Source organism: Nanorana parkeri, unplaced genomic scaffold, assembly GCF_000935625.1.
Source record: "Nanorana parkeri isolate BGI_ZX_2015 unplaced genomic scaffold, ASM93562v1 scaffold87, whole genome shotgun sequence".
NCBI lineage: Eukaryota > Metazoa > Chordata > Amphibia > Anura > Dicroglossidae > Nanorana > Nanorana parkeri.
In genome coordinates, this window is record NW_017306355.1 from 1,437,616 (window position 1) to 1,448,639 (window position 11,024).

General features: G+C 42.1%; 1 protein-coding gene across 1 annotated transcript in view; it reads left to right on the plus strand.

Annotated features, from left to right (window-relative positions):
• PDLIM7 (PDZ and LIM domain 7) overlaps positions 1-8,005 on the plus strand; it is a 109,980-nt gene extending 101,975 nt beyond the window's left edge. The window contains exons 11-15 of the mRNA XM_018552411.1: positions 3,101-3,344; positions 3,468-3,648; positions 6,170-6,290; positions 6,403-6,518; positions 7,634-8,005. Coding sequence (XP_018407913.1) covers positions 3,101-3,344; positions 3,468-3,648; positions 6,170-6,290; positions 6,403-6,518; positions 7,634-7,720 — 749 coding nt within the window. The 3' untranslated portion in view covers positions 7,721-8,005. The remainder of the gene's footprint in view (positions 1-3,100; positions 3,345-3,467; positions 3,649-6,169; positions 6,291-6,402; positions 6,519-7,633) is intronic.
• The last annotated feature ends 3,019 nt before the right edge of the window (positions 8,006-11,024 follow it).

Sequence of the window (11,024 nt, forward strand, 5' to 3'; positions counted from 1 at the left end):
CAATTGACATTCGCCCCCCCCCTCCCCAGTTACAGCAATGGACATTCGGCCCGCCCCTCCCCAGTTACAGCAATGGATATTTGGCCCGGCCCTCCCTGCTTACAGCAATGGACATCCGGCCCACCCCTCCCCAGCCACAGCAATGGATATTTGGAGTTGGAAGTCATTACTAGTGCACACACAGGAGATGAGAAGCATAAGAAATTGCTCACAGATGGCTGAAAGGTCTAAAGAGCAGTACACAAATGAGTGAGAGGATCTGCACACAGGAGAGAGCATTAAGAGGCTGCAGAAGCTGACAAGGCGAGGTAAAAAATGAGTGGCCAGGTAGATGTGCTTAGTGAAAAGGGGGTGAAAAGTCTGAGATGTTGTGCACAGAGGAGATGGATGAGAGGATTATACAGACGAGACAGGTTAGATGGTCTGAGCTGCACCTAGAAGGCAGGGGTGAGGTGGTCTGAGCTGCACATAGAAGGCATGGGTGAGATGGTCTGAGCTGCACATAGAAGGCAGGGGTGAGGTGGTCTGAGCTGCACATAGAAGGCAGGGGTAAGGTGGTCTGAGCTGCACATAGAAGGCAGGGGTGAGATGGTCTGAGCTGCACATAAAAGACAGGGGTGAGGTGGTCCGAGCTGCTCATAGAAGACAGGGGTGAGGTAGTCTGAGCTGCACATAGAAGGCAGGGGTGAGGTGGTCTGAGCTGCACATAGAAGGCAGAGGTGAGATGGTCTGAGATGCACATAGAAGGCAGGGGTGAGGTGGTCTGAGCTGCACATAGAAGGCAGGGGTAAGGTGGTCTGAGCTGCACATAGAAGGCAGGGGTGAGATGGTCTGAGCTGCACATAGAAGACAGGGGTCAGGTGGTCTGAGCTGCACATAGAAGACAGGGGTAAGGTGGTCTGAGCTGCACATAGAAGGCAGGGGTAAGGTGGTCTGAGCTGCACATAGAAGGCAGGGGTGAGATGGTCTGAGCTGCACATAAAAGACAGGGGTGAGGTGGTCCGAGCTGCTCATAGAAGACAGGGGTGAGGTAGTCTGAGCTGCACATAGAAGGCAGGGGTGAGGTGGTCTGAGCTGCACATAGAAGGCAGAGGTGAGATGGTCTGAGATGCACATAGAAGGCAGGGGTGAGGTGGTCTGAGCTGCACATAGAAGGCAGGGGTAAGGTGGTCTGAGCTGCACATAGAAGGCAGGGGTGAGATGGTCTGAGCTGCACATAGAAGACAGGGGTGAGGTGGTCTGAGCTGCACATAGAAGACAGGGGTGAGGTGGTCTGAGCTGCACATAGAAGGCAGGGGTGAGATGGTCTGAGCTGCACATAGAAGACAGGGGTCAGGGGGTCTGAGCTGCACATAGAAGACAGGGGTAAGGTGGTCTGAGCTGCACATAGAAGGCAGGGGTGAGATGGTCTGAGCTGCACATAGAAGACAGGGGTCAGGTGGTCTGAGCTGCACATAGAAGACAGGGGTAAGGTGGTCTGAGCTGCACATAGAAGGCAGGGGTAAGGTGGTCTGAGCTGCACATAGAAGGCAGGGGTGAGATGGTCTGAGCTGCACATAGAAGACAGGGGTGAGGTGGTCTGAGCTGCACATAGAAGACAGGGGTGAGGTGGTTTGAGGAGCTGAACACAGAGAAGCAGTTTAGAGGCTGCAGAAGTTCTATTGTGCTGTGGACATTTTGAGTTTATTGTTAAAACTGAACATTTGTGTTCAAATTATTAGGTTTATTCAATAAGAAGATACATGCAGTAGTCTCAGTAAGCACTTTAAAATACAGGTGTTTTTTTGTTTTATTTTGGTCTCATTGAGCTCGTCATTTGAAAAGTAGTTCTTAACAGGAAAAATTGTGGGCACCCCTGATCTAAGCTGTATGCGACTTTTCAGAACCAATTGTGATATTGTGATGAATGCAGGAAAATGTTTGTTGTACTAAAGCAAAGTATTAAGAAGCACAGTGAGCATGTTGCATAAATGTGACCAGAGCCATTGAAAGTTCTTGTTATGCAACCTTCTTATCAGCTCATTAGCTCCTGGGCTCCTTTTCAAGTGATGTCATAAAATAGAAACTTTTTATTTTTTATTTTTAGCCCAAGTCCAATAAAAACTGATTGAATACCACATCATAGATATCCTGCTCTGACTGCAGAAATCATGGTTTCCACCCAACCCAAATATATATCTTAAAGTAAAATGCTACAATATGTGAAAAATGAATTACTTTTCCTACTTGAAGCAACAATTTGGTTGATGTGCTTGTATCAGGTTATCCAGGATTGCTTTTCTTCCTCAAGAAGGATTTATCAAAGCCTCCTTCCTGATTTCAGATCTACAATGCACTGGATAATATTCTTCACCTAGCCCGTGGGTTGGCCTTTGTGCTAGCAACCACCAAGTTCACTTGTCTGCTTTAACCACCCTCAGTTACAGGAAATCCTCCGTGGTCTCTATACTACATTTATAAAGCATAAAGATAAAGTCTAACAGCCCTTAAAATACATTTTTCTTATGTAAGTGTGTCTGACACTAGTTTTTACAGGACCATGTGAAATATACAAAGAGTCCTAATTCTTTAGATCAGTAACATATGGCAACCAATCAGTATTCATGTTGTCATGGTCTACCTACAGCAGAGCGAATTTTGATTAGTTTATCTTAGTAACACTTTGTAAACACTTTGGAATTTGTAATAAGGTTGATACCGCCCTTTGATCCTGGTGTTTTAGTAGATTTACTGAGACGCTCAAAAGGTTTACAGCCAGCCTAATTTGTGAAGCTGTGCTGTACTGAAATAAAAAGAACATTCACAATAACTTGTATTTCATTTTCGGACACTCAGAGGGGAATTTATCAAAACTGGAGAAGACAAAATCTGGAGCAGTTGTCCATGGCAAGCAGTCAGCTTCTATATTTCATTTTCAAAGCCTAACTGAACAAAATGAAGTGAGAGGTTGATTGGTTGCCATGCAGAGCTGCTCCAGATTTTGTCTGCTCCAGCTTTGATAAATCCCCCCTCAGTGCTTTATACCCGTGTAAAATTGTAATACTATGGTAACAATGTGCTTTTCAGTTTTATTGATTTGCATCGTCCTTTTCTATTATAGATGCCACGGATTTTCCACCCCCTCCTCCACTTTCTACTGGACCGGCAGTCCGTCCTCCATGGACCACTGATGCCTCCTTTGCTGAGCGCTATGCCCCAGACAAAACTACCACTGTAATGACTAAGCACAGTCAGCCAGCGACTCCAACTCCAGTGCAGAATCGCAGTTCAATCATGCAGGCTGCACAGCCTGCTCCTTCTGGGGAGAAGACTCCTATTTGCTCCCAGTGTAACAAGGTCATTAGGCGAGTATCTTCTCCAGAACATCATAGAATGTGATAATTGCTGTGCTAAGCAGTATATAGCCACAAATGACTCAACTTTCCACATAGGTATAACTATTGCGTTACTGTATATTGTCTGTACAGAGGAAGGTATCTACTAGCACTGGGCCGTTACTATCATCCTGAGGAGTTTACCTGTTCACAGTGCCACAAAGTGGTTGAGGAAGGAGGATTCTTTGAAGAAAAGGGATCCATATTCTGTCCAAGATGCTATGATGTCCGGTTTGCTCCTAATTGTGCCAAGTGCAAAAAGAAGATTACAGGGGTGAGAAAAAGATTTACTTTAATCAACGTCATTATGTAAGGAATTATTAATCATTTTGTAGAGAAGTTTAATATGTATTGTGAAAATCCCAGCTGTGTCAGACACTATTTTTTATTCAAATTATTTTTCCTGTCCTCTGTGTAGTGTGCATCAATATGTACCTCATCTATTCAGAGCAGCATGGTAATTATTAGTTTCATAGAATACCAGGTTCAATCTGCTTATTTCATGGTCTTGGTCAAAATAGGGAAACACACAAATATTTAAACATTTTATTTTTTCTTTGTTTACTTTTTTATCAGTTTATTTTTTTAGTTTTTTCTACTTAACATTTTTATTTATCCTTTTATCTTTTAAATTTCATTGCTATCACACAGTGGCTAACAAGGCCCTGTGTGATAGCATTTGGAGGTGACAGGTTCTCCTTATTGGACCTTTCACCTCCAATACAGGAGCTCTAGCACACTACTGTGCTGGGTCTCCTGTGACAGCTGAGATGGGAAGGCTGCAAGTGCAGTGCTCCGCTCCCCGCTCTCCATCCTGAACTACTTTGCTTTGGTCCTGGATCCCCCAGAAGAGCAGAGGACCTTGAAAACCACGGCAGGGAGGGAGGTGGCCAGCAGGGAGAGAAGCAGCTGATATCATCTCGTGGAGTTATCTCGTGACCCAATGAAGTACTGATGGGGTGGTCATGATAATCTGGCCACTCAGTGTATGCCTCTCAGCTATGCTATATTAACTTTATAGCATAATGAGAATGGTAACACTTTATAGAGATAGGTCTGAAGGCTCAGTTGCTACTAGCGCGGGTCCTATTTGCTCTTTTGACTGCTAGTTATTATCACCCCATCAGTAACACCCACCCTGAGCTCTATCCCACCTTTCAGCTTATCTAACTACCTCACCCTACCATTACAGTAGAGCTAGTATGCTCAGTGCACCTTTTAGGTTGCATGACAACTCCACATACAGATTTCAGGTAATTTACAATATACTGTATATACAGTATATGCACACAAATAATACAGCAAGTTATTTAATGTAGTCGTTTCTACAGCTGTCATGGGTTGCCAGTATATACTATTGACATCTACTCAATTCCTGTAGTTTACTAGCACATTTTTGTCAACATGCATTGCTATATTCTGTACTGTATTGTATAATGATACTGCAGAACATATAACTGTGTGTGATCTTTTCAAGGTTCCACTCTTAGCTAACCAACATGTTATTTTGTTGTATATTTGATTGGATTGACAAGAGACAGTTGTACCAGAATATACTGTATAAGGGGCGGCAGAGGGGGTGGACCAGCAGGCTTATTATATACACTTATACAAAATATATACACTTATACTAAACAAGCAGCAGCTTCCCTGCTGTACATTTAGCCCTGCTTGAACATAGCAGGGCTAAATGTCGGACAATACAAACTCCAGATCCCTGCCTAGGCTCGCATTGCACTAGAGGGTCCTCTGCATGCCTTCTGTGGCATGCATGCCATAGGTTCACCATTGCTGGTAAATTGTATGGCCAGCTTTATTTTAAGTGTCAAAACCCCCTGCATCATAAACTACTAGTACTTAAGTTCCAGGTATCAAAAACCAAACATGAACTCTGTGTACAGATAGATAGATAGATAGATAGATAGATAGATAGATAGATAGATAGATAGATAGATAGATAGATAGACTACCATTATAATACAGTATAGTGTATATAGTGGGTAAACACTTGGGGGTCTATTTATAAAAAAAAAACATTTGCTGTGTGTATGCATTAGCATTTATGCCCAAGTTGTCAATAATACTCTTGCATATGTTTTATGTGTGAAATGTTATGTTTTGATATAAGTTGTCTTTCACAGGGCAAATTTAACATTCATTTGGTGGATCCTGTTTGTTTCAATGTTGTCAAATCAAATCTAATTAGAACGTGTGAAATAATTTATATGTCATTGTATGGATTTCTCTGTCAAATAAAAGCAGCAATGGATGCAACTTATTCTAAGAGCATTCAATCCTAAGAGAAAATAGCCTCAGGACATTCAGTCCCTAAGATACAATTCCCAAAACATTTGATCACAAGAGAAAATACCTTAAAAAACATTTGATTTTGCCCCATTCACATAACAGCCACAGCTTTATACATTGTGCAAAAAAAATCCCCAAAACGAATTATGTTAATGATGCTGGTTGATTCACACTAGACCTCCTGCTATTTGATAATGTATATGATGGATAGATAGTACACAAAGGACTCAATTCCCAAAGCTTTTACACAAGGATAAGGACCTGTATTTTAGTCATGTGACTGTAATTTTTACATTTTGTTGGACTCAACTAAAAATGAGTGTCACCCTTATGAAAACAATGATCCTTAAACTTGAGGATTAAGCTTTGTGAAATGAGCCTTTATTCTTGACATATACACTGAGTGGCCAGATTATTATGACCACCTGACGTTTGTAGGCAAATTAGCTATAAGTAGCTATAATTTTGCGCTGAAGAATATTTTTCAGGAGATCATGCATGCTTTAAAAATGACTTGGCATGTTCAGTGTTTCACTTGTGCCTTCTGTAAGGCCCCCATTCGCAACAGAGCTTTTTACATGGAGGAAGGGCAGCCCTACTGTGAAAAAGGTGAGCTGTATGAGTCTGTCACAGTGATGCATGGGGAGAGAATTGTTACTATCTGTACTTGGGTCTATCTTGAAAGTGTTTCAGCAGGACTAACAGGTGTGTTGTCATACAGATTATGAGAAGATGTTTGGCACTAAGTGTCGGGGCTGTGACTTTAAGATTGATGCCGGTGATCGTTTCTTGGAAGCTTTAGGATTCAGCTGGCATGACACCTGTTTTGTGTGTGCGGTAAGCACCGCTTTATTTCTCTTCTGCAATAACTTTTGTATGCTAACTTTAGTGTTTCAGTAAAATCTTTTCTAAATGCAGATTTGTTACATTTTTAAATACAATTTTACCATTTTTGTTGCCGATCTTATTTTAGACCGTGCTTCTCTATGCAATGCAGGTTGATGGAGAGGCAAGCAGAGTTTTATACATAACCTCCTGAAAACATCACGGCCTTAGTACTCCTCTCAAGAGCCTTCAGCCCTGATGCAGGTGATGGTCCAGCTCTTGGGAGGAGTTATGCAAATATCAAAATGCTCTGATGGGTGGATGTCAGCTTGGAGGCGTGTGTATTCCTAGACAGGCTGCATTTTCATGCAGACCACCCTAGGTTATGCCCACATGTGATGCTAAGCCCCCTATGATTGAAAGAAATGAAATCCAATGAATGAAAGGGGCGGACTAGAGATAGTAAGGCTATGGAGGATAAGGCCAGATGAGATGCTGGGCCTATGTGTACATCATGGATGTCATTATTCCCAGAGCAGCGTTTGCATAAATATTCTACAATTCTGCTTCTAATAGCATTGGTGTTTTAGAAAAGTTTCCCTTAAGTCCTGAAGGTTTTTGGGGTGACAGAACAGGAATCCAGGCCACAGATCAGAAATAAACCTGAGGTGTGCCGTAAAGTGTTTAAAATAGTATTCAATATCCATTTCCCCCAGCTATTCTTTGAAGGGAATAAAGGGCTCCTTGGCTGATTGATACATTTTCCTTGCCAAAACCATGATAAAGGGCTCAGTGGGAGCCCCCATAACCCAGGGTGCCTACAGTATATAATTGCCAACTTTTAGAAATCACACAAACTGCATTCCACAATGCAGTGCAGCTCTTTGCAAATCAGCTCGGAGGTGCACAACATTGTGTCATGGTATGTGATTTGGGCATTCGTCAACATGGACCTCTTCCACTGTGAACATCCATCAGCTTTGGTTTAGTAAGCAAAAGCTATCAGTGGACAACTAAGTTCTAGTCTTGCCTCACTAGGTAGGTTTATGGAATGACCGTGACAGATTTTCATCCACTACTCTCTGGTTATCATGGACAAAACTGACTCTTGTTTCTTTTCTTTTTAGATCTGTCAGATGAACCTTGAAGGCAAGACATTTTACTCGAAGAAGGACAAGCCTCTGTGCAAGACTCATGCCTTTTCTAATGTCTGAGTAGTTGGTTTAACTGCACGCTGGTATACATACACTATCACAGACACGCACACATCATACACAATATAGCTACCTGCATGATGTAAAGGATTCATAGGAACCTTGATGGGTTGCAGACCCATAGACACAATAAGTTATGTTAGGAACCTGCAGTAAATGAAGAACAGGCTGTATTACAGTCACATTTCAGCTTTAAACTGAAGATTTAGACTATTATAACAATAGGTGCTAATCCTTAATAATAAGTGATAGATGTCTCTGCAGTTTCTTTTGATCACTTACATTTGGGAACTGGTAGAGGAAACAAATGTCAGAATAAACATAAAACAAACCTCCATAGACCTGAAAAATGTCCACGCTAGACAATTATGTTAAACTCATGTAAAAAAAATTAAAACACAAAACCGACAATTCAAAGCCACATAGACATCAACACTTGCAGGCTGCAAAACTTTTCAATTCAGTATTCCAAGTAAGAGACCTCAGTGTGTACACTTCTAAAGATAATAGAAATTTACACTCCATAAAGTACCTTGGGCGAGGAATGAGTGCACATGGTTGAGAGCCAGCAAGTTTACACAGAGAAAATGGAAAACTAGAACTAGTTTACAATTTAAGGGGCAGAAAATTGATACTGAATGGGGGGTATTAAAGATGGGAAGTTTACATAGGGCAGAGTTTACAGATTTTGCACACACATTGGCTTATTTACGAGCCATGGCAAATGCAATGGCTGTGTATCAAGTGCAGCACCCATAGGAACCAGACTTCAGTTTACCTTAATCAGATCAGTGTGAAGCTATTTCGTATTATTATGGCATGCTGCACTTTGCACAGTTCTAGTACTTTGCCAGGCCTTATTAAATAAACTTGACTGTTCTATTTTGATTTGAACTTTTGTATATAGATATATAATGCAGCTACATTATACATAGCGGACTCCTGTTACATTTTTCCACAATTGCCAGGCACCTATATTACTTTACCATAGTGAATATTTATATTAAATGTACAAAATGTCAGCGCCCATGTGGAGTATAAAGTAATTGATTCAATCTTTCTCTTGATATGGTTTAGTATGGTATAGATATTGTTTTTATAGTGTGGAATACTTAGTGTGTGGGCTGTTTTGTATGTACTGGACCATTACTTAGCTTACAGTCGTTGTGAAATCCTGCAGGGATGTCAGTGGACTTGCAGTGGAGGCCACAATAAGGTACAACTCCCACATGTGGAATGGAAGTAACTAAAGATCAGGGATACAACAATGTATCATCCATACCTAAGGCTATGGGTAATACATTGTCTTGTCCCTGATCTTAACTAGAATTAGTCCTGGCTCCCAGGTGTTCATATTAAAGTTGACAACACAACAGGGAACAGATAGGAAATAAATTCCAGTTTGTGATGCTGAAATATTTGATAAAACTATTACGCTGGAGTCCTCAAGATGTAATGTAAATGATAGGTGTGGATTCAGTTTAGTATTTAACTTCATCAGATGTTTTGTTTTTCTTTTAATTAAGAGATGTGAACAAACCGCTTAAAAAAGAGAGTTGGTGCACACCTATCTAGCATAGCACTGTGCTTTAGTTTGGCCAGTGGAAGGGCTGGTGTAGATGGGCCATTAAAATGTTCCTAAACACCCTTTTCTGAGCTCCATCAAGCTTCTTTTGGCTTGTATAGGAAGCAAGCAGCTCTGACACAAAAGGTGGCCATACACTCTACAACCATCGCAAGACTTTAGTCTTGCGATGGTTGTAAAGGGATTAAAAAAACGTACGATCTGCCTATCTTGGACAGGCAGATCGCACTCTCGATCATCGCAAGCCCGCCCCCCTGAGGGGCGGGCTTCCGATGACCGCAATGCTGAACGGGCAGTGTGCGCGTGCGCACACCGGCCCGCTCGGCATTTGTCTTCCGAGCACCGTTCTACATGCTGGTTCGTCCCTGACACATGTCACCTTAACAATAAGCAAGGGGATATCTCCCTCATGTGGAAACAGACCACAATAAATTTCCTGTACTGTCTGATGGCTGTCAAAAAGCCAAGAAGTGATCAGAAATCTCCCAAATGGGGACATCAATACAATGTAAGGTTGACAAGGGTTCCATCCTTATCACATTCTATCTAAAACTAAAAAAAAGGTTTTGGCTTCAAGGTTTATTTTTGTTCGATTTTTGACTAAATAAAAACTCCACCAACTCCACAAAATGCTTTTTTCTTTCTCGTTCACTGAAGGACACAGGATTCAGAGAAAATTAGGTAATACTGGCACAGCCTCTAGTGATATCCAGGCTCTGAAGACTCATTGAGTAGGCTGTGTTGGCCGAGCACCAAGAGCTATATTGTTTATCAAAACTGTTGGGCGCCATTTATTTCCCTATTTTTCTGTTCGCTATCCACAGAAAGGGCTGTAACACTGAGGGACTGAGTGCTGCATCACTGAGGAGAGTTTTGTGCTTCAATACTCCATGCGCTCATTCCCTCTATTCAGTGTGAGGTAGCACCTTCCTACCACATTTCCTTAAAAGAAGAGACGCACAGTTTCACCTGTTAGTCCACGCTGCTACCTACGGTAACCTGGTCACCTGCAGCCATTTGAACTTCTCCTGCTTCCACCGTCCGTGAATACCCAAAGTTTTACCTTGTATAATGTATGTGCTAAGTTGTTCTTGCTTGATAGTGCAACATGTCAGATCCCAGACACACGTGTAGTAGTCCCACTGTATTGGGTCCCTGCTCATGAACCAGTAACAGTTCTGGGGTGGCCTGCAGTGTTCACTGTCAAGAACCTGACACCAACAGCCTGTAATGTTCTCCCCTGCTTAAGTCTCTACATGCCTTCCTTAGATCAATCGAGTGTGGCTTCCTCCTCTGTTTTAACCCAACAAGACCCACAGTTATGTCGGATTTCATAGGCCAGATTGCAATTTTGATTGCCGAGTCTGACCATTAAGCCCAATAAGGGTATGTCAACCTCTTCCCCTGCAGAATCATTATCTTCGGCTTCAGAGGCTCTTATCTGTTGAAGAGTCTCAAAAATATTTTCCCAGATGATATTGTCCTGAGGAGTCACAGGCAGCCGCCATAACTCCCTGCTTAGAGAGACACTCTTATTGATATGGTACATGCCAACTTAAAGATGGAGGAGCAGGCTGTAGCTTCCACTTGTACTGCTACTAGTCTAGCATCAACTGTGTAGATGGGTTAGGGGATGTCTCCCCGGTCTTATCTTCTGTTTGAGTCGCCTATTAGTGAATATGCAGAGAACTCTTTTGATGAATTTTTGGGCTGAGGAGC